Source organism: Camelina sativa, chromosome 17 (assembly GCF_030686135.1).
Source record: "Camelina sativa cultivar CO46 ecotype springtype chromosome 17, ASM3068613v1".
Lineage (NCBI taxonomy): Eukaryota > Viridiplantae > Streptophyta > Magnoliopsida > Brassicales > Brassicaceae > Camelina > Camelina sativa.
The window spans coordinates 10824887-10848295 of record NC_141896.1 but is presented as its reverse complement, the minus strand read 5'-3'; the positions used below and the strand labels follow the sequence as shown (position 1 = coordinate 10848295).

At 33.1% G+C, this 23409-nt stretch overlaps 2 protein-coding genes, 1 long non-coding RNA gene and 2 pseudogenes across 11 annotated transcripts; all 5 read left to right on the top strand.

Moving 5' to 3' along the window:
• The first annotated feature begins 126 nt into the window (after positions 1 to 126).
• Positions 127 to 942, top strand: LOC147923482 (uncharacterized; annotated as a pseudogene).
• Positions 943 to 2001: 1059 nt separating this feature from the next.
• LOC147923481 (uncharacterized) lies at positions 2002 to 3391 on the top strand. Its single transcript, XM_087495313.1, has one exon. The coding sequence runs from the start codon at positions 2119 to 2121 to the stop codon at positions 3169 to 3171; it is 1053 nt and encodes a 350-aa protein (XP_087351439.1). The 5' UTR covers positions 2002 to 2118; the 3' UTR covers positions 3172 to 3391.
• Positions 3392 to 9442: 6051 nt separating this feature from the next.
• Positions 9443 to 10408, top strand: LOC147923480 (uncharacterized). The gene is made up of 2 exons (XR_015587629.1): positions 9443 to 9751; positions 10031 to 10408. It is a non-coding gene; the product is annotated as an uncharacterized LOC147923480 (long non-coding RNA).
• Positions 10409 to 10546: 138 nt separating this feature from the next.
• LOC147923479 (protein FAR1-RELATED SEQUENCE 6 pseudogene) lies at positions 10547 to 11814 on the top strand (annotated as a pseudogene).
• A 6010-nt stretch (positions 11815 to 17824) lies between these two features.
• On the top strand, positions 17825 to 22889 carry LOC104756696 (mitochondrial import receptor subunit TOM40-1). Of its 9 annotated transcripts, none has more exons than XM_087495308.1 (16): positions 17864 to 17997; positions 18217 to 18295; positions 18385 to 18538; positions 18636 to 18686; positions 18798 to 18863; positions 18952 to 19053; positions 19357 to 19425; positions 19519 to 19602; positions 19694 to 19805; positions 20080 to 20204; positions 20338 to 20440; positions 20698 to 20841; positions 21229 to 21384; positions 21480 to 21558; positions 21641 to 21708; positions 22113 to 22889. In XM_087495308.1, the coding sequence occupies exons 1-10, from the start codon at positions 17931 to 17933 to the stop codon at positions 20124 to 20126; spliced, it is 831 nt and encodes a 276-aa protein (XP_087351434.1). In that variant the 5' UTR covers positions 17864 to 17930; the 3' UTR covers positions 20127 to 20204; positions 20338 to 20440; positions 20698 to 20841; positions 21229 to 21384; positions 21480 to 21558; positions 21641 to 21708; positions 22113 to 22889. The 9 variants fall into 9 exon arrangements, with proteins under 9 accessions (XP_010477622.1, XP_087351434.1, XP_019094251.1 ...); XM_019238706.2 differs by having other exon boundaries at positions 22108 to 22889; XM_087495309.1 differs by having other exon boundaries at positions 21629 to 21708.
• The last annotated feature ends 520 nt before the right edge of the window (positions 22890 to 23409 follow it).

Below are 23409 nucleotides of genomic sequence, written 5' to 3'. Positions count from 1 at the left end.
ACAAAAATAGAAAGAATCTATAGACAGTAATTATTATAAATACATGGGTTTTTACCACTGCATCAACACAAGCTTGAATAAGCCCTTGTGTGGAAGAAGAAGAATCATAGTTTATAACCGACGAAGATGGCAAGATCTTTCTCTGGTAAAGACGATTCAGCAGCTGTGGAGGTTCTTTCACAAGCTAAAGATGGCTACATTTTTGAACAAGTCGCCAAACTCAACTGCTCTGGCTTCTCCGACGACTCTGCTCTTCCCTCTAATCTCGAAACCCGTTCACGTCGTCGAAAGTCTCTTCCGGTTTCGTCTTCACCAAGGAAGCTTCTCTCTCACTCCAAGAGCATGACAAGTTACGAGGAGAAGAAGAATCGTGGAAACGTTTCCTCTGTTTCTTCTTTTTCCAACCTAGATAGAAACTCTTGTCCTTTCGATGCATCTGTTGAAGAAACCAAGTTTTTCTCGGGATGCAATTGCAATCCGAATGTGAATACTACACGAGGTGGCGCCCTTGGAGATTTCTATGATTCTGGGAGAATTGGTTCGAGTTCAGCTAGGTTTTGTCAACAAGGTAAGATTCTGAATCCAACAACACAAACCCTGAACCTTCTTCCTAAAGAGAAGTCAAGAATCACTTCATCTTCACTAACAACCTCCATTGAATTAGCTTCCCCATCGTCTTCTCTAAGACCGAAAGAAGGAATGAACAAATCGAAATCGAGGTTTTTAAGATCATGGTTTGATAAGCTATTCCTAGCACAAGCCATGGGTTGCTTACAGGGCAAGTCTTCATCCAAAATCAAAAGGACAAAAGAGAGCTGCAAAGAAGAATTTTCTTGGGAAGAAGAATTCAAGAAGGCGAAGAAGAGAGTCACGAAGAAGAATCGAAGCTCATGAAAATAATGTTTAAAAATTCGTCAATATGTCAAATAAGGCGAGGTCTGATTTAATACTTTGATCGACAACGTACTAGTACTAGTACGTAGGAATTTACAATTAATGGTTTATGATTGGTTTCAAGTCAATAGATTTTTAACACGTACTACATGTCTACATTTATAATAATATTCAGGGATATGCATGATCAGCGCGTCGTAAGAGCATGCAGACGTACACTAAGTCACTAACTAAGGTCTAAGCACATTCATATATATGCATCGTCAGATCGTCCCCTGTCATATATTGAAAAAAAGATGAAGGGAAACACTAAAATACTAATTGCAAGAAATTACTAGTAGTTCGGGTTACCCTCTCAAACATATATATTTACTTTTGGATACCAATTATCCTATATCGGTGAGGTCAACATCAAGAATTTAAATCAATAAGCACAAGTCCAGGATCAAAACGTAGTCCCTCCAAATGATAACATCGCACCCATGATTACACATTCGGGACTTAGAAATTAAGTTAGGGTTGTTTACCACTCAAAATAGAATACATGCAAACACTAGAGAGAGCTAGTAGAGGGAATTATAAGTGAGAATTAGGGTTAATTAGAGTTTTTGTGGATCATTTGATTTCCACACTCCATCCCAATGGGTGCATTCCTCCTTCTCCTTCTTGTACTACTCGTCACTCTCTACATGATCCATTATTGATATTTGTCTTTGCTCCGTGGAAGCAAGCGCCACCCGCGGCAGATACTTGTAATATTTATAGTTTTTATAGAAGTTTGGGAAATACATTTTTTTTTCTTTCAATTTGTATTTTTTATAATTAATTTTTTGACCATCGATATTTAATTTTTAAAATTATAAAAACGAAACTCGTTTAAAGATAATAAAAAGTAAATGTCCTACGAGTCAATTTATACGAGTCAATTTTTATAACTGTCCTACGTAGCAAAATAAAGGAATAAGATATACTTAACATAAATAACTGAGAATACGATTCATGGAAAATGGAAAATTAGCATTAATTTAACGTAGAGAAAAGGACATTTAGCTGACAAAAATAGAAAGATCTAAAGACGAGAACAAGTAATTATAAATGCATGGTCTAACTCCATACTCCAACCAGGCAACCACGAAAGCATTGAATTAGCAGAATCATAGTTTCATCGATCTATATCTCACACACACAAAAAAGAACTAGAAACCCCTAAACCAACCGACGAAGATGTCAAGTTTTTTCTCTAGTAGAGACAATGCAGATGTGGAGGATCTTCTTTCACAAGCTAAAGATGCTTACGTTCTTGAACAAGTCGCCAAAATCAACTGCGCTGGTTTCTCCGACGATTCTGCTCTTCCCTCTAATCTCGAAACCCGTTTACGTCGTCTCAAGTCTCTTCCGGTTTCTTCTTCCTCAAGGAATCTTCTCTCTCAGTCCAAGAGCATGGAAAGTTACCTTGGGAAGAAGAATCGTGGAGGAAACGTTTCCTCTGTTTCTGCTTTTTCCAACCAAGTTGGAAAGTCTTCTTTTCCTTTGGATTCATCTGTTGAGGGAACACGGGTATTCTCGGGTACCAAACGTACTCCGAGTGTAAGTTCACGAAGCGAGCTTGGAGAATCCTCAGATTCTAGGAGAACCGGTTCGAGTATTTCATCGAGATTCTCTCGTGGAAACGTGTCCTCTGTTTCTGCTCTTGAAGAAACACAGATTCTCTCAGGAATCAAACATAATCCAAGAGTGAATTCACGAGGTGTGCTTGGAGATTTCTCAGATTCTGGGAGAATCGGTTCGAGTTCATCAAGATATTCTCGACAGGGTAATGTTTTGACTCCAACAACACAAACCCTAAAACTTGTTCCTAAAGAAAAATCAAGATTCAGTTCACATTCATTCAATTCCTCCACTGAGTTAGCTTCACCATCATCTGATCAAGACCAAAAAGAAGGAACGAACCGGAAACCAAAATCAAAATTGAATACGAAGTTTTTATATTCATGGTTTGATAAGTTATCTCCAGCACAAGCCATGGGTTGCTTAAGACATACTCCAAACAAATCATCACCAAACAGCAAAATAAAGACATCGGTGAGCAGCAACAAAGAAATGTATTTGGAATTGGAAGAAGAATTTAGAAAGGAGCGGGAGTCATGCAAAGAAATGAAGCGGGAGTCATGCAAAGACACGGAGCGGGCGATACGAAAAGCAAAGAAAACCCTCGAAAGGGTAAGGAGGTTGAGCTCTGAATCCAAATTTGATCAACTACTAGGAATGTTGTTTTGACGACTAGTACTAGTTGCAATTTTCTCATGATTTTTTTTTTTTTTTTAGTTACAACTTACAACTAAACATTTAGTTGCTCTTTTAATCCAAAAAATTTAGGCCATGAATGGATACAGCTTTTAAATTCAGTTTTTGGATTTAGTTTTTGAAATTTAGATTTTAGTTTTAGATTTTGAAAACTTTGCATTAGAGAGATATTTGCAGTATGAACAATTTTTCATTTATATTTGTTGACATGAATTTCTTACCTTCACAAATTTAAAATTTCATTACAGTAACATTTTATTCAACATTAAGGTTAATGGGATGTTGGTTATGTATTGATTAATTAAGATATATATTTATTAATTAGGTATATATTTTCATGATCATGCATCACCTAACTAATAATTTAACAATAAACACCATATAATGAATATGTCATCTAAATACTTTTAAAATGCACTACAATCAACCAAATAATTTGGACACAATCATCACCGAACAGCAAAATAAAGACATCGGAGAGCAGCAACAAAGAAGTGTATTGGGAATTGGAAGAAGAATTGAGAAAGGAGCGGGAGTCATGCAAAGAAACGGAGCAGGTGATACGAAAAGCAAAGAAAACCCTCAAAAGGGTAAGGAGGTTGAGCTCTGAATCCACATTTGATCAAATATTAGGAATGTTGTTTTGACAACTAGTACTAGTTGTAATTTTCTCATGATTTTTTTTAAAAAAATTTATTTTAGTTACAACTAAACATTTAGTTGATCTATTGTAATCCAAAAAATTTAGGCCATGAATGGATACTGCTTTTAAATTCAATTTTTGGATTTAGTTTCTGAAATTTAGATTTTAGTTTTAGATTTTGAAAAAATAAATTCATGAATAGAAGGCTTTAACAAAAAAAGCTTTCCTAACTTTTAGGGAATCCAAAATATCAATATATTAAAATTTTATTAGAGTAACATTTTATTCAACATTAAGGTTAATGAGAAGTTGGTTATGTATTGATTATTATTATTGACAAAATAAAATATTTGCAGTATGAACAATTTTTCATTTATATTTGTTGACATGAATTTCTTACCTTCACAAATTTAAAATTTCATTACAGTAACATTTTATTCAACATTAAAGTTAATGGGATGTTGGTTATGTATTGATTAATTAAGATATATATTTATTAATTAGGTATATATTTTCATGATCATGCATCACCTAACTAATAATTTAACAATAAACACCATATAATGAATATGTCATCTAAATACTTTTAAAATGCACTACAATCAACCAAATAATTTGGACACAATCATCACCGAACAGCAAAATAAAGACATCGGAGAGCAGCAACAAAGAAGTGTATTGGGAATTGGAAGAAGAATTGAGAAAGGAGCGGGAGTCATGCAAAGAAACGGAGCAGGTGATACGAAAAGCAAAGAAAACCCTCAAAAGGGTAAGGAGGTTGAGCTCTGAATCCACATTTGATCAAATATTAGGAATGTTGTTTTGACAACTAGTACTAGTTGTAATTTTCTCATGATTTTTTTTAAAAAAATTTATTTTAGTTACAACTAAACATTTAGTTGATCTATTGTAATCCAAAAAATTTAGGCCATGAATGGATACTGCTTTTAAATTCAATTTTTGGATTTAGTTTCTGAAATTTAGATTTTAGTTTTAGATTTTGAAAAAATAAATTCATGAATAGAAGGCTTTAACAAAAAAAGCTTTCCTAACTTTTAGGGAATCCAAAATATCAATATATTAAAATTTTATTAGAGTAACATTTTATTCAACATTAAGGTTAATGAGAAGTTGGTTATGTATTGATTATTATTATTGACAAAATAAAATATTTGCAGTATGAACAATTTTTCATTTATATTTGTTGACATGAATTTCTTACCTTCACAAATTTAAAATTTCATTACAGTAACATTTTATTCAACATTAAGGTTAATGGGATGTTGGTTATGTATTGATTAATTAAGATATATATTTATTAATTAGGTATATATTTTCATGATCATGCATCACCTAACTAATAATTTAACAATAAACACCATATAATGAATATGTCATCTAAATACTTTTAAAATGCACTACAATCAACCAAATAATTTGGACACAATCATCACCGAACAGCAAAATAAAGACATCGGAGAGCAGCAACAAAGAAGTGTATTGGGAATTGGAAGAAGAATTGAGAAAGGAGCGGGAGTCATGCAAAGAAACGGAGCAGGTGATACGAAAAGCAAAGAAAACCCTCAAAAGGGTAAGGAGGTTGAGCTCTGAATCCACATTTGATCAAATATTAGGAATGTTGTTTTGACAACTAGTACTAGTTGTAATTTTCTCATGATTTTTTTTAAAAAAATTTATTTTAGTTACAACTAAACATTTAGTTGATCTATTGTAATCCAAAAAATTTAGGCCATGAATGGATACTGCTTTTAAATTCAATTTTTGGATTTAGTTTCTGAAATTTAGATTTTAGTTTTAGATTTTGAAAAAATAAATTCATGAATAGAAGGCTTTAACAAAAAAAGCTTTCCTAACTTTTAGGGAATCCAAAATATCAATATATTAAAATTTTATTAGAGTAACATTTTATTCAACATTAAGGTTAATGAGAAGTTGGTTATGTATTGATTATTATTATTGACAAAATAAAATATTTGCAGTATGAACAATTTTTCATTTATATTTGTTGACATGAATTTCTTACCTTCACAAATTTAAAATTTCATTACAGTAACATTTTATTCAACATTAAGGTTAATGGGATGTTGGTTATGTATTGATTAATTAAGATATATATTTATTAATTAGGTATATATTTTCATGATCATGCATCACCTAACTAATAATTTAACAATAAACACCATATAATGAATATGTCATCTAAATACTTTTAAAATGCACTACAATCAACCAAATAATTTGGACACAATCATCACCGAACAGCAAAATAAAGACATCGGAGAGCAGCAACAAAGAAGTGTATTGGGAATTGGAAGAAGAATTGAGAAAGGAGCGGGAGTCATGCAAAGAAACGGAGCAGGTGATACGAAAAGCAAAGAAAACCCTCAAAAGGGTAAGGAGGTTGAGCTCTGAATCCACATTTGATCAAATATTAGGAATGTTGTTTTGACAACTAGTACTAGTTGTAATTTTCTCATGATTTTTTTTAAAAAAATTTATTTTAGTTACAACTAAACATTTAGTTGATCTATTGTAATCCAAAAAATTTAGGCCATGAATGGATACTGCTTTTAAATTCAATTTTTGGATTTAGTTTCTGAAATTTAGATTTTAGTTTTAGATTTTGAAAAAATAAATTCATGAATAGAAGGCTTTAACAAAAAAAGCTTTCCTAACTTTTAGGGAATCCAAAATATCAATATATTAAAATTTTATTAGAGTAACATTTTATTCAACATTAAGGTTAATGAGAAGTTGGTTATGTATTGATTATTATTATTGACAAAATAAAATATTTGCAGTATGAACAATTTTTCATTTATATTTGTTGACATGAATTTCTTACCTTCACAAATTTAAAATTTCATTACAGTAACATTTTATTCAACATTAAGGTTAATGGGATGTTGGTTATGTATTGATTAATTAAGATATATATTTATTAATTAGGTATATATTTTCATGATCATGCATCACCTAACTAATAATTTAACAATAAACACCATATAATGAATATGTCATCTAAATACTTTTAAAATGCACTACAATCAACCAAATAATTTGGCCACAATGTTGATGTATTTCAATTTCAATACCTTTTCTTAAAACTTGATTTTGCCATATACGTAAACCTTTCCATCTTGATAATTTTTTTGTGCGTTTGAGAAACTTTATGAAAATATAAAATTTTTGATCATGCATTTTCTCGTACTTCAACTGTACATTTTGTTTACTTTGTTTAGATTAAGCGACCCACAGACAAATTCATTGAAAAGATCACAATCCACTCAAATAGAACCAGTGGCTATTTTGTTTATTTTTTTCTTTCTTGTTGTAGTCTCTCATGCATATCAATATGAAATGGTAGGTACTTAACAATTAAAAAACCAAAATTTCTCCAATTCATTAATGACAAGCCAAATAATTACCATATCAGTAGCTAAATATGGTATCTACAAAAACAGACAACAATTAGTTAAGAATTTGTAACTATCAACTTAAGAAAATGAATTTGTCTATTTTTATTAATCACCAACATCCTTATTTTGTGGATCATGTACTTTCCAACTCATGAAAATAATATAACAATGGTCAAACCAGATTATTATTTTTAAATATACGTAAAATAAAGAAATGAAAAAGCATCAAGACAATGGTTTAATACTCTCTTGTTACGAAAAATTATGATATTTTTACAAAGGTTGGAAAAAGAACTAGTGTGGAATAGTACTATTAGCGAAGAGCCGAAGAGTAATAAAAACTAAACAACACATCTTTGGCGTTGTTGTTACTTACTTTATTCCCTTCTAATTATCCAACTCGCAAATAAAATAGTGCCACATGGTGAATTCACACAACAATTAATTTTGCAAAAATCACAGCTTGAAATAGAGGGAAAACGCCAAATGGTGTCGTAATAATTAATGAATTCGAATGAAAAGCAGTTGATGGGCCAAAGTTATATAACAAGACGAACTTATGCAACAATAACTTCTCTAAGTCCGGACATGATAGAAACAGAGCATCCAATACAAATATATATGTCTGTCAACCTTTAAAACAAAAAAAAGGGAAAGAATTTTAATAAATATATATAAAACATTTGTGTTTGAAAAAGTCAAATAACTTGAGCTAATTAATTAAGATCTATTCTAGTAGTATGCGCAGATGGTTAATCCAAATTCAGACGACTAACGATATATAATAATGATACGTGTGGATTGTAAACGATAAAAACATAATGAAGTACTAGATAACTGTTTAGACTAAGATAAAATTAAAACTTTCAACAAGTAAATATAATTGATTCAGTTTAAAATAAAAACAATTAGTGTGTATATATATATATATATATATACAACAATTAAACATCAATACGCTGACCAATAAATCTGCATTATTATATTCTACAAAACGTATATTAATTAAAATAAAATACATATTTTAAAAGACTAAGATATAATTTTTGTAAAATTTGGAAAGAACACAATCCTACGGCGGGGGTCTAACTCTAGTTTCGAAATTAAATTGGAATCCAAAAAAATTGTTTGGCGCACTAAGAAAGGAAATTGAAGAAAGTTGGTACGGCTAAAGCCGATTGATGCGTGGAGTTTGGGGCGAAACGTTACAGAGATTTTTTTTGGTATCATCCATATATAGGAGAAAAAAGAAGGTGCCAATAAATCGAACAACAATTGAATATTTGGATACGGCGGCGCCCCATGGGGAAATAATATTTATGTAAGTCCTAATTAAAAAGGCTAATAATTTAATTAATTAAAATATTATATGTCAATCAAGAGTAATTTACCCAACATGAAACTTAGTCCAATTCATTGAGGGTTTGAATGGTAACTGCGGTTAGAGCAGCCAAATTTGTCTGCGGTCTAGACCGCTCTATTTGTATACAAAAGCGGTTTGCAGTTGGTCCGCAGTGATCTTGTCTTTGCTTTATTTGGACCGCACCACTGTAAACTACATTTGCTGAATGGTAAATAAAAAGCGGTCCAGTCCATAGACGGATTTGTCCGCCACAACTGTTGCAACCATTCACACCCTAAGTTTGCGTCGGCGTGACAACTTTAGGTTGAAGGTTTTATCTATAGAATCCCAAAAAGATTCCTTAAAATAGCCGACCACGGCTGCTGCTCTCATATCATACATTTCTGTTATATTGTATTGGAAAAAAAAAAGGAAAAAAACAAAAGTGGGAAACAGAAAAAAATGGCGGGAAAATTTTCTTTAATCGTTCCAGCGATTACGCGCGCCATGCTTCTCCTTGTTTCACCACGAAAACATTCTTTACATCGAAGGGCAAGGTCCTACCAGATTAATAATGAACTGATTATACTTAATGAATAGGTAATACGTAATGCATGATAAATACTCACTCTCCTCTCAGTACAAAAATATTGAGTTTTAATAGCATTTGTGGTGATAATGCTATGGTTATAAGACCGGTTTATTTTAGATATAAACGTTATGATATGTTATTTTTTTTAGGTAGTTTCTCGTGTGTCTTTTAGTTTGGATGGGTTATTTTTGACAGCAATACATGATTGTAAACGTTATGATAGTGTTAGCCCCGCGACACTCAAAGAAAAATTTAGGCTCCAAAACTTTTATCCCGACAACAATTTTGCCTTCCAAAACAAAAACAAAAAAGAAAAAAAAAAATCCCCAAAGAACCCTAAAATTTAATTTGTTCTTCCTCTCTCACACAAATCGACAATCTTTGCCGAAACCCACTCTATTCCACACAAATCTCATCCACAATCCCTAATCCCAGATCTTTGTAATCTCATATACGAAAATCTCAATCTTTCGAGCCAAAACACTGTAATCCAGCTTCCCTTTTTCGCTAGATTGTTGTTGGTTCTTCCCGTAAAGGTACTATGGTTTTTTTTTTTGTTCTTTGTTGAGTTGAGTCGATTTATTCTTTTTGTTTTCTGTTGTAGTTCTCGATTTAAGCAAAAAGAGAAGACAATCTAGCAGTTATCTCACTCAAACTATCTCGTTCCTTTGCTGAATCTTATTTCTGCAACCTTTGATATTTTGTTTATGTTTAGCTTCGATGGGTCCTTTTTTGTTGATGAGTCTCCATGTTCATTTGATTTCCTCTCTTTTAATATTAATTCGTCTTTTTTTGTGCATTGCTCCGATTCGCAGAAAGATGATGGATATTATGGTTAAAGAAGGAAGCTTCCTCATGGTGACCTTAAGGATCTTGTTGTGCTAAGTTCATTCTTGCTCGAAGCTATTGGCAGGGAAATTGACAAGGCAACTCAGAGCTTCATAACGTTTTCATCCGTAAAGTCTAGATTCTCAAAGCACCCCAAGTTCGACCTTGGCAAGCTTATTGATATGATGATATGAGTTAAAGAAGAAGATAAACAAACACTAACAGCAAAAAGGAATGAAGTTTGAAATTGGATTCATATGTATTTCTTTCTTTCTAAATTTTGATTATTTACACTATTAATTTTTTTACATTTGGTTTGTGCCTTGTGGTTTAGAATACATAATTGAAAATATAATTTGATCAAATTGATCCTTATCAATATCAAATTTGATGGTATCGACAATAATAATAAAAAAAAAGGCCACCTTGGGGAGGAGAGGTTTCAAGTAATCAAATTGATACTTATCCAAGTTATCAAAGGTCACTTCCACGACATATTATCCATGTTGCAGCTTATCAAACAGAGTCCACCCCATTTCACTTTCACACTTGGTTGTCAAGCAGTGTATTGTGTATCGACAATAAAATCACATATCACTGAAAGTTCTGAACATTTTGGTGTTTAGTCATTCGTATTGTTACAGGTGCAGGCATCTGAGTATTTTACAGAAGGAGGAGATTCTTGAAAGAGATGATCCAATGTCAGATGGTGGATGCACTTTACGGATAGGTGATGATGATGAAGCTTTAGTTTGTAGTAGTGATCATGAGATTGATATTGGATTTTGTCAAAACCAAGAGAGAAAGAGCGAGGATGATGTGACCACGGGAGAGTTTGATGAACAGAGCGGCTTACTTGTTGTTGAGAGAAAAGAATTCGAAGCCCCTGCGGTTGGGATGGAGTTTTGAGTCTTATGATTGATGCTTATAACTACTATAACTGTTACGCTACTGAAGTTGGATTTAGAGTAAGAGTTAAGAATTCGTGGTTTAAGCGAGCGTAGTAAAGAGAAGTATGGTGCGGTGCTTTGTTGTAGTAGTCAAGGTTTCAAGAGGATTAACGATGTGAATCGTCTTGGAAAACAAACTCGAACTGGTTGCCCTGCAATGATTAGAATGAGTTCTACGAGGTGGCGGGTGCTTGAAGTTACACTTGATCATAACCATTTGCTTGGTTCCAAGTTGTATAAATCTGTTAAAAAGGAATGGTACCAAGAGACAAGTGTGTATCTAGTAGCCCTGTCTCAGATGCTAAGACGATTAAGCTTTACATGGATACTGTGGACAACGTGAACCCAAGTTTGACTGTTAAGAAACAGTTTCAGAACTCAGCTGGTTCACCCGATGTGCTCTGCAGCAATCTACAACTACTTCTGCCGTATGCAGTTGACAAATCCTACTTTTTGTTTTTTTTTTTACCTGATGGATGTAAATGATGAAGGTCAACTAAGGAATGTGTTTTGGGCAGATGCTTTCTCTAAAGTTTCTTGCAGTTACTTTGGCCATGTCATCTTCATAGACAATTCTTGTATATCCGGAAAGTTCGAGATTCCACTGGTGACATTTACCGGAGTGAATCACCATGGGAGAACTACATTGCTTAGTTGTGGTCTTCTTGCTGGAGAAACAATGGAATCTTACCATTGGTTGCTCAAAGTATGGCTCAGTGTCATGAAGTGTGTGTTCTCCTCAAACCATTGTCACAGACAGATGCAAGCCTTTAGAGGAAACTTTGTTGAAGAACCCAGAGGAAAACAAAGCACATCACTGAAAGTTCTGAACTGAAGCTGTTTCACAGGCCGATCAGCTCCAAGGACTCTCTAATCATACTAATCTGCTTTCACATCGCACAAGAAAGATTCTTCAGCCCATATCGTGGGAAAAGATTAACGAGAAAATGGTGATGATGAAGATCCACTCCCTAATTATGAACTTGTTGAATCAATTGAGCATATATCGTACGGTGAATCTGGTACAGGAAGAAACAACCTCACAATTGAACCATCAATCATCATAATGAACCAAATTATATTTTGATAAACGAATCCATCATCAACCATTCACAAATTTATATTTTGATTTTTGCGTGAAATCCTCTTAAAAAGAGAAAGAACGAAACAGACTCATATACTAAAAATCCACGAATACAATTTTCCCAGGAAAGATCGATTTTCCCGAGAAAATATATTAAAAAAAAAAAAAACACACACAAGACAGACAAACAGACGCATACTAAAAACACACACAAGACATTCGATTCACAGATCGAATTATAGTCACAACTAAAGCAATAAAATTCATAAATTCTCCCAGGAAAGAAAGATTTTCCCGAGAAAATCTCTATAAAAAAAAAAAAACACACACACACACACAGAGTCGTCAATCAATAAACTCAATGATAGTAGATCTCTTCAAATCCTTTCTTCAGCGAGTGTTGGGTAGTGAGGGGGAAATGCCTTTAGAAGCTTAACCTCCAGAGAATCTTCATCTTCTTCTTCTTCTTCTTCATCTTCAACCAGGATCTGAATTTCTTCACTAGGAACTTCGATTTCGTCGGAGATCTCTTCCTTTTTGTCTTCCTCTTTGTCTTCATCTTCATCTTCATCAGACGACGTCATAGCTTCAATGACTTTCTCCATACCGTCTTTAAAGAGCTCTTTGATTACCTCTTTACCTATTTCAAACACTTCCTTCTTCATCTTGCTAGCTCCGGAAGCAATAGAGGTAATTACCTTCCTCAACATCTTTTTCAATTTTTGAATTTCAAAAAATCTTTTGCTTCAGAGAGAGAGAGAGAGAGAGACAAGTAACAGAAAGAGTCTCAGAATTTGGGAGGGAGATGGAGAGGAGTAGTGAGGTTTTGACAGACGAATCTCGCAAGGGACCCACACAACACACACACGACGAATAGATGGGCTTGGCCCAATTGTTCTTTGTAACAACATAAATATGGTTCTTTGTCCAAATTTAAACTCATAACGACGATATAATAAACGATAAAAATTTTGAACTATCAGATAATTGTTTAGACTAATGCATTTTTCAACTACAGTATAAATTAGTATCTAATTACAATATATTAAACTAGTACTAGTGTTTTGTCCATGTTACATTATATAAATTACATTCAAAGCTAATTTGAATGTTCACATCTTTAGATAAAACTAAACAAATCCCATTTTGAGTTCGAATTAATTTTCTGATATTTACTCAGTTAACGTAGTCAAATTACGCACATTGTGGTGGTCTCTAAATACTACATGAATAGGAACTTTAAATGTTAATTATCACAAAAATCTTTTGAGAGTTGCTAACTTGCTATAAAACGCCGAGACGATATAATAGTAAGTATATGCGTAAATCCTAAAAAGCCTATATTATTGGAATACTAAAATCAAAAAATCACACGTCAATCAAGCGTAATTACCCAACATGGAGCTTGATCCAATCCATTACATACACGTGTCCACGTTTCATTGGTTGTTATCTTTTTTGTTTAGAGTATAAAAAATATTAGCCCACCACGCTCCTCCTCATTCGTCAATACTAAACAAAACAAAAAGAAAAAACAGAACCAAAGTGAGAAACATAAAATGGCGGGAAACTCATTTATGACTACGGCGATTATGCTAATGCTCGCCGTGCTTCTCCTTATATCACCGGAGATATACGCCGGACACGACTACCGCGACGCTCTCCGTAAAAGCATCCTCTTCTTCGAGGGTCAACGCTCCGGCAAACTCCCACCAGATCAACGTCTTAAATGGCGCCGTGACTCCGCCTTGCGCGACGGTTCCTCCGCCGGAGTGGATTTAACGGGAGGATACTACGACGCCGGAGATAACGTGAAGTTTGGATTCCCGATGGCGTTCACGACGACGATGATGTCGTGGAGCGTCATATATTTCGGTAAAACGATGGGACCGGAGCTTGAAAACGCCGTGAAGGCTATCAAATGGGGAACGGATTATCTCATGAAAGCGACTCAGATTTTCCGGAGTCTTCTTTGTTCAAGTCGGAGACGCTTACTCCGATCACATGTACAGCTCTCACCGAAGAAGGATTTGCGTTGTACAATCGTGTAATATGTATTTCTCGTGCATATACTCAAACTGATGATTCTAATGAATCATATATAGAAGAAGTAATTTAGCAAATTCTACGTAACAAACAACTCAAATCGATTGGTTGAAGACAAACTCCCACTTCCAATAATAGTACATATACCATCTATCATATCTAGATTTTAACTAGTCGTCTTAGAATTATGATCAGTTTAGCGAACTACTGTCAGTAATTTTATCACCGGTATAATTAAGTTGGTCGTCTAAAAGGTTTTAATTTTTTATTTTATTTATAGTTTCCTTTGGAATCAAGAATTTGAACACCTAATTTAATTCCTTTTGATCTCTAGTCTTAGAGGATTATGGTTCTACATCAGATTTTACCAAAATTCCGGATCTATATATATATAGCAAGGCGAATAATCATATGAATATATGATATTGGTGTCGCTATCATGTTGACTATTGTCATATGTGCTTTTTTTCGTTTTCTTTCCGCCTTTTTTCTAATCAATTTTGTTTCGACGGTGACTGAACAATATGAAATGTGTTTTGCATTGATGTCATTGAAATTAGGAAATTACACAGCTGCATGTTTGCTTGTGCTTGATGAGGCTTGCTACGCTTGCATGCATGTCAATCTATCATAATTTTGGACTCCTTTAAAATATACTGTCCAACTTGTTTCTTTATAAAATCTGAACTTCTTTTTTTGTTTTCGTGTATTTGTTGAAAACATCTATAAACATGGCATGCAAGGACATTGATTCTTTAGTTTTTTTTTTTTTTTTTTTTTTGTAGCTTGTATACTACCGTACCCTCGTCTAGTTAGAAAAAAAGTGCTTACATTAATCGTCTAACAAAAGAAAACAAGAAAAATGTGCTTACATTGATGAGAACTCATGACATTACTTTTTTTTTTTTTAAACATACGTAATTTGGCAAACGAAAAGCGTTGGGAACAAAAGCAACCACAATACTTTTTTAATTTTGCAAGTAAGAGAAAACAAAAGAAGGAGACTATTCTATTTGATGAATAATGATGGAATGATCATCAACGTACTGCAATGCCTTGTTAGCACCTCGATTAGAGCACAACGTTGTGCACAACGCATTAGTTATTACGTAATATTTCCACAGCTCACCGATAGTGAAGAAGGATTTGGGTTAAAGTATATCTCGAAAAGAGCTACGCGCATGCATGCATATACTCAAACTGATGATTCTAACAAACAACTCAAATCGATCGGTTGAAGACAAACTCCCACTTCCAATAATTAATAGTACATACCATCTATCATCTATAGATTTTAACTAGTAGTGTCAGTAATTTTTGGTTTTTGTTTTTGTTGTTGGTTAGAGTAAATACCATTTGGTACAAAATCTATATTAACATTTCTTAAGTACATTTTGGTTTATACCCTTTAAGTTTTACTTATTTAATTTATTTTTTACAACACTAATCCCTAAAACAATTCCATAAATAATACTGCAGAAATACTCAAATACTAAACTTTTTTAAATTGACCAACATTTGTTACATTTGTTACCATAAAATCTTAACAACATCTATACATTCCGATTTTCAAAAAACAACTCTACCCATTAAAGTTATAACCCATTCAATCTCCAAAACTATTTTTTATTGATGTTAGAATCTTTCAAATTTAAATGATATACAACAGTTTTTCAATAACAAAAGTTTACAATCTCCATAATTATATTAACATTAATAAATTTTCTAAACCAAAAATCCAATTATAAAATGTCACATTTTTTTTTGCGCAAAATAAAATGTCACATTAAATATGTTGAAACCCCCCATATAATTTGGTTTATTTTTTGAGAAATTACCAAAAATTAAAATTCTATTAATTATCATAAACTGTATATATTGACATAGAAAAATTATAAACTATAAAAATATGTTAATTTGGTAAAACAATTAACATAATTAAAATTAATAAAAAAAACTTATTTTGATTTTTTTTTTTTTTACGAAAAAATTTATTTTGATTTTGGTGAGACGGATTGGCATTAATCCCATATAGGGAGTTAAGTGGAATTGTTTTTTTTTTTAAAAAACACTTTTAAATGTGTACCAGGAGATAAATGTATTACTAGACTATACATATACCACACGGGTTAAAACCTTGAAAACACTACAAAAATCCTATTCTTTGAATACTTATATCAAATACCTGTAAAATTTTATATTTTTTAAAATTTTAAAATTAAAAATATTTCCCGCGGTGTACCGCGGGTTAAATCCTAGTCTATATTAACATTTTTTAAGTACATTTTGTGTTATGCCCTTTTAGTTTTGTTTATTTAAAAAATTATTTACAATATTAACCCCTAAAAAATTTCCAAATATAACATTACTTCATATTTTGTTTCCTAAATATTTTACATTATATTCCAACCAAAAAATAACAGCAATCAATATCTATATTAACATTTTTGAAGTACATTTAGTATTTTAACCCTTTTAGTTATATTTATTTACAAAATTAATTCCTAAAAAATTACCCAAAAAAACAAAATCAATTAGATTCCTAAAAAGTCTCTACCAATTTGGTTTATAATTTCCTAAAACAATTTATAGATTTAGAAATTTATTACACTTTATAACATGTGCCAAAAATAACTAATACAAAATTTTTTTTCCTTTAAAAACACTACTATTCAATAATAACTATATTGTTTGATATAAAAAATTAAAATCTTTAATGGTTATTAATATACTGATAAAAAAATATAAAAATAATTATTGTACGGGTTAAATCTAATAAATTGCAGTATTTATAATATAATTTAATTCACGGTATACTGCATAATAACTTTTACGGACATAATTTTTTCACGGGTTAAATCTAAAAAACATTAAACTTATGTTTAATTTAAAAACACTAAAAAATTAAAAATATAACTATGTAAGCATGATTATTTCACGGGTTAAATCTAAAAAGTAATAAGAATTTAAAATTTTATAACTATACGAAATTCACTATGTAAAATGTAAGATTATTATAAATAAAACTAAATAATTGTCCCGTCGTATCTGCGGTATACAACTGGTCAAATTTTAGAATTAACAATAAAAATATAATTATACAATCTTAAACACTAAAAAAAGAAACAAAATTAACAAATAACTACAATTTTTTTAAATTTTTGTTTTTTTTTATACAATTATTGTCCCGCAGTGTATCACGGGTTAAAATCTAGTAATGATTAAAATCAATGTAGTAACAAATATATATATATATATATATATATATATTTGGTTTAGCTTTCTTAAATAGAAAATATTTGAGATATATGATACAATATTTTCTTAAAGTCGCCAAAATTTCATAGCCAATTGTTAGAATTAAGGACCTCTTAGTTATCCTATCAGTATTTTCGTCACAAATCTCAATATATTAGTATAATCAAAAAGATTAAAATACTCAAAAAGATTATGAATACAGACATTTGAATGTGAAAGATTAAAAATACTCAAAAAGATTATGAATATAATTTAGGAAATATGTAGATCACAAATTAAGAATTTATTTATTTCTATGATCAATTGAATTAAATAAGTTGGACCGTACGTAAATTCTAGCTTGCTTTTTACTATTTTTTTTTTGTTGCTCAGGAAAAAGAAACAAAAAAAAATCACAAACCGGTTCGAGATCAAAAGTCGAACCGGAGAAAACCAGCATTGGCACAATGAAATAAAACCAAAAAAAGAAAGGACACAAATCGAAAAACCAAAATCGTCTTCGTCCCCAAATTGAAATTGAAGAGAGAAACCCTAGATTCCTCATTTGCGATGTCGGATGTTCCACCGTTTGCCACGAAATTGGTTGCTTATGATGAGATCAACAAGGAAGCTTTCAGTAAGTTTCTGAACCCTCTCTGTAAATTTTTTGAACTCTATGGATTTGTGTTTGAAACGAGAAATTGGAGACATATGAGTGTGAGTTGATATTAGTTTGACTCCCTTTCTAGCTTCTGTGTTAGTATTGTGTATTTGTGTTAGCTTAAGCTCTCTGATCTCTTTGGTTTCCATGAATGGTTTCATTAGGGTCTCAACTTGTTGTTGTTATCTTGTGCAGTGTCTTTACACGTGGGTCACTTCACTGGTTTAAGCATGAACGACTCCACTTCGTTTCTTGATCGGAAATTCTACCTCAGGTGATGATTGTGTTTCTGTTTTCACTAATTTCTCTTAACAATTATCTTCTCTTTTGGTGGTTTCTCACTAAATTCTTGTCTCAAAACAGTTTGATGATGCTAGAGAAGCCTGTTTACCAGGTTGGTGGTTACTACTTCACCACCAACCTGGTGATGCTTGGAAAGGCTTCCTCTGACGGTTCTGTGGCTGCCAAACTTAGAGCCAGCATCTCTGATCACTTTCTCGTGAAAGCAAACGCCGTGGTAAGCCCCTAATGAGATGTTGATTTGTTTGATGTTCTCTGCTTTTTACATATTCTCATATGACTTTGCTCTCTAATAACATTCTTGTTTCTGGCAGCTGAGGTTCGATCCCTGTGTTTTGACTGGACTGGTCACTTTTGACCACATGGTTAGTAACACTATCTCTATTGCTTCTGTAAATATTCACCAACTATTCTATTCTTTTAAAAAGCTTCGTTTTTCTTTCTTTCTATGTAATAACAAATACATATGTGTGTAGGGCCTGAGGCACCGAGCACAGTTGCAACTTGGGAGCAAGGGCGTATTGGGAGCCACATACGTCCATGTAATCATCTCACCTTCTGTTACAAGCTTTTAACCAGGCCTGCAACATTGACCCGACCCGAATTTTTCATTTTTTTTTTTTTTTGCAGCGTTGCACACCGAGCCTATCGCTCGGGACTGAGTTCGTCTGTAGCAATCTTGCTCATGATCCCGCAGTTGGATTTGCCTTGAGATTTGAGGATGATAAGACGGTACGGTCTCTTATCTTTTAGTTCATTACTAGATTCATTAAATCTTATCTTTGAATTTTAGAGATTATGTTGTGCTATATGATATTGTCTCGATTAGTAACTTAGAAACTGGAGATAGATGTGTGATATTAACAGCTGGGATCATTGAGAACTTCTGCTTTAAAACTACTTTGAATTTTAGAGATTATGTTGTGCTGTAGGATTTTAGCTAATGTGAGTATGATATTGTTTCGATTAGTAACTTAGAAACTGGAGATTAACAGCTGGAATATTTGAATCACACACTTTTCTTTTTATCAACAGGTGGCTACTGCGAAAGGTTCCAGCACCGGTAGCCTTCTGATAACGTACCTTCACAAGGTTTCCAAGAAGGTAGTACTTCCTGCTCCTTTCTAGATTAATATTATCTTTAAACTCAAAGAGTATAGATCAATAATTGTGACACATATATGTGCAAATAATCAGGTTTTCCTGGCCACTGATTTTGTGTACAACATCTTTTCAAAAGATGTCAAAGCTAGTGTTGGGTGTGACTACATGTTCGACCAGGTAACATTGTCAGTTTCTCGGTTTTAATGAAATTTAATACAATCTTTCTAAATCTGTTTAATTCTAACTTTATATTGTCTTTTTGTTTCAGTGTCGTGTCATAGGAAGGATAGATTCTGATGGCGTGGCCTGTGCCTCCTTGGAGGAAGGAGTCAACTCTGGGCTGAAGTTCCTTGTGTCAGCCAGTTGGGACCAGAGTAGAGGTGGTTTGAAGCTAGGTTTAGGGGCAAGATTTAGTTGATAGAAGTAGGACAACTATAGAGAGACTAGCTGTGTTTTTGGTGTTGTCTAAGACTTGTGATTTAAGTAGCCTGCTCCTGTTACAGTAAAACATAATATTTTAAAAAAGAATGTAGACGCAGCAAAAAGTAATTAAAGGAGCTTATGGAACATTTGGTCAAATTGCAATCTTCAAATACTGAAGTACACACAATTGCACTTCTTTTGAAAACCTTTTCCTCTCTCGTTCTTATTTAGGATTGTGGAAAGTGGTGAATTTCTCTAGTGCTGATGAATTCGAGTAGACATAGTTCCTGTCGATGGCTCTAGGCATCTGGAAGCAACAGGGAATCCGTTACTTGTTTGAGGACGAATCACGACTTGTAAGTCATTTGGTATTAAGCAAAATGATTGATATTTCATATACCATAGATCTCTAAGCATTTACACATCTCATACTTTTTGTAAACCACATCCATTGAATTGTGGAATTGTTGTTGATGTGCGATTTCACAGGTTGTTGACATAGCTCTGAAGCTGTCCAAGATGGAGGAGTTCACAGGCTGATCAGATCCAACCGTCATAAGATAAAGACTGGTCACGTTCAACGACTCAACTGGTACACTTTTCCCTGCACCTATATGATACTTTCCAAGCTACACAATGAGAATAATTAGTCTTCAGGTAGAATTTGCATTTGTTACCCCCCAAAAAAAAACTTAATACTTTTACAGAATTGTGTTACTCGGTTTTGCTTTCTCTAAGCTCATGGTTGTATTTTTATCTCTGGTTTTGTTCTTTTGGTTGTTTACCATGTTTGTGCATGAGCACAAAAGCTAATGAGAGAATTAACACCCCAGTCGTCTCTGGTTACAGGGATCGAAAAGCAACGGGAGCACTTATCATCTTAACAGCAAGCCACAATCTTGGTATCTCTATTATGCTCTGCCCCCTTGCCGCTCGTTTTGTATCACTAAGACAATCAAGAAGTACCCAATAAGCACAAGATCTATCCAAAATGTATCTTAACACTCTAAAGAATCCTCTTATATATTTTCCATCATTTGCCTTTAATTTGTTGAATCATAGTTTATGTGGTGGTGTCTGTGAGTAAAATGCCGACATGTTAGATATTTCTGCTGTTTGTGTTACCAGTTTTGAAAGGAAATTTGATGTTGAACTTTTTGTTAAATTAATGAAGTGAGTGGCTCCCTCAGTTTTATAGAGCATGATTCTATAATATATTCCCTCTTATGGTTTGTATGCATTTTCTATGATCTTTCTGAAAATATTCTATCGCTATGTCAAGCTCAATCTTCGACTTTGAATCCATCTGGAATTGCTTTCGTCTCCAAAGTTTTACATTCTGGTGGTAATGTAGCTTTCATTGACTGTTGTTTTATGAAGCTATGATGCATCCATATTTGCATGGTGTTGCTGGAGCTCCTAAGCACATGACACCTTTGTTGAAGAACTCAGAGGAAAACAAAGCACGTCACTGAACTGCACAGCCAAAGTCTCGTACATGTCTAACCAATAATAACATGATCCCCTTCGTAAAAGGTAGCTTACTGATGTTTTCTTAAGTGAAGATCCCATATAGTGGAAAGGGTATTATCAAGTACTTAAAAATTTAAAGAGTGTCTCTTCTTTTGTAGGTTCGTTGTAACTCCTTCACGTTCTCCCTGCCAGGAAATGCTATTGGTGCCATACCGTCGTTCAGCTCCCCTTTTAAAGGTGTATACAACTGTTTTGTTTTGGTGAAAAGTGTATATATTCTTTTTATGCTTACATTTTTAACTTCCAGTTGTTATTTTAGGAGCATGTCAACCTCAGCTGCTCTTGATGTCAGTCATTGCATAAAGCCTCAATTTGAAGTTCTTTGAGGTACATGTCAACATACAACTTCTGTCTAGCTTATATATATTCCACCTAAATCCATAAAGTAATTAACTGGATCGAATGGGGTAAATTAGGAAAGAGATATTGAATAATCTTTTCAATATATTTTACTCTTTTTAAAAATAGAAAATAAGATGGATTTATCCTCTTCTTTTTTTTTGGGTAAATCTTCCTTTATCTCTCAGCTTTTTTTGGTCTATATTTACTTTTTTTTTTTTTTCTCAATATATTGCCTTTTTCCTTATGTAAAAGGAGTAGATTCAAATCTTTTTATATATATGGGAGTATATAATATATGCCTTGTGAATAAAGAATAAAAGAGCCTAAGGTGAAAACACGGAGCTTTCTGACTAAATCCCGCGCGCTGAACTGTGTGTGAATTAGCTTAGGAATCATGTCATCCACGGATACGAAAACCAAATCCAAACCTGATGATAACCAAGTCATCTCGCGGAAGGCAGTGAGAGATCGATTACATGTGTTCATGAAAGAAGGTGGTTGCGGAGAATTATTTACAGCTTGTATAGGTGGTGATAAGGCGAAAGATAAGCGGGAAGCCTGTTCGATGCTGGAAAAATGTATGAAGGCTCGCTCTGATTACTTTCAGCCGTTTTTCGCGTTGAGGAGAGATGGCGAAGAACTGATGGAGAGGGAGACCGAAGTCTTCCTCCATGCGAAGCCAAAGGACAACACTTACACGCTGGTTGAAAAGTTCATGACAGGAGGACCTTGCAAAGAAGCCTTTATGGCTTGGAATGACTTCTGCAAAGAATGTAAGAAGACCGAGAGGTCTGAGAGAAGTTGTTTTAGTCCTACACCTGCTTTTAAAACCCTGGTCAAGTGTATGAAGGCTGATCGCTCTAAGTACTATCACCCTTTTCTCGCGGTATTCAAAACTGCTGAAGAACATGTTAAAAAGGAGATCATGGGCTGGACTACGAGGGAGCAAGCTGATGCGAAGAAGGGTTGATTAAAAACAATGATGTCCTTAATTATGTAACTTTTATGCTTACTTTTTTTTTGTTTTTTTTTTTTTACATTTTCTTTATGCATGAATACTCTTTCTTCCTTTATTTATATGCTCCTAAAGATCATTATTTTTTAATTTGTTAAATGTCTCATGCATCAAATCCTTTGTATATATTAATATATGACCTTTACTGAAACTTGATATGTCATTTGCACATGACCTTTACTGAAAGCCCTTTAGAATCATATTTAAAAGAAACAATTTGGAAAGAAAAATATAAGAAACAAAAGTTTGTCCAAACAAAAAAAAAAATGATAAGAAACAAAAAAAGGTGAACAAACGATCGATGGCTACTCATTGGAAAAAATTGTTTATAAATGACTAATGAGTAGTACTTTTGACACGCAACAGTGTAACACACTGAAATCTAAACATTATTTTGAAACTAACATCATGAATTAGAGTGGATAAGACATTATGGCTGGCGAATGTGTTTATGAGTTCCCCAACTTAGCAAGGAAAAAACATATTCATCAGAAAATGAATACGTGTCTAAAAATAAGCAATAACAGGTAGATACAACAGAGATGTACCCTTGGGATTGTGACAAGAAAACAAAAAAGGACTCTTGTTTCTTTGCGACTCTTCCCCATTTCTGATTTACCTATTTGCTTTTTGAGGTTTTCTCATTTTTTTCGTCATTTGTTCCACATCCT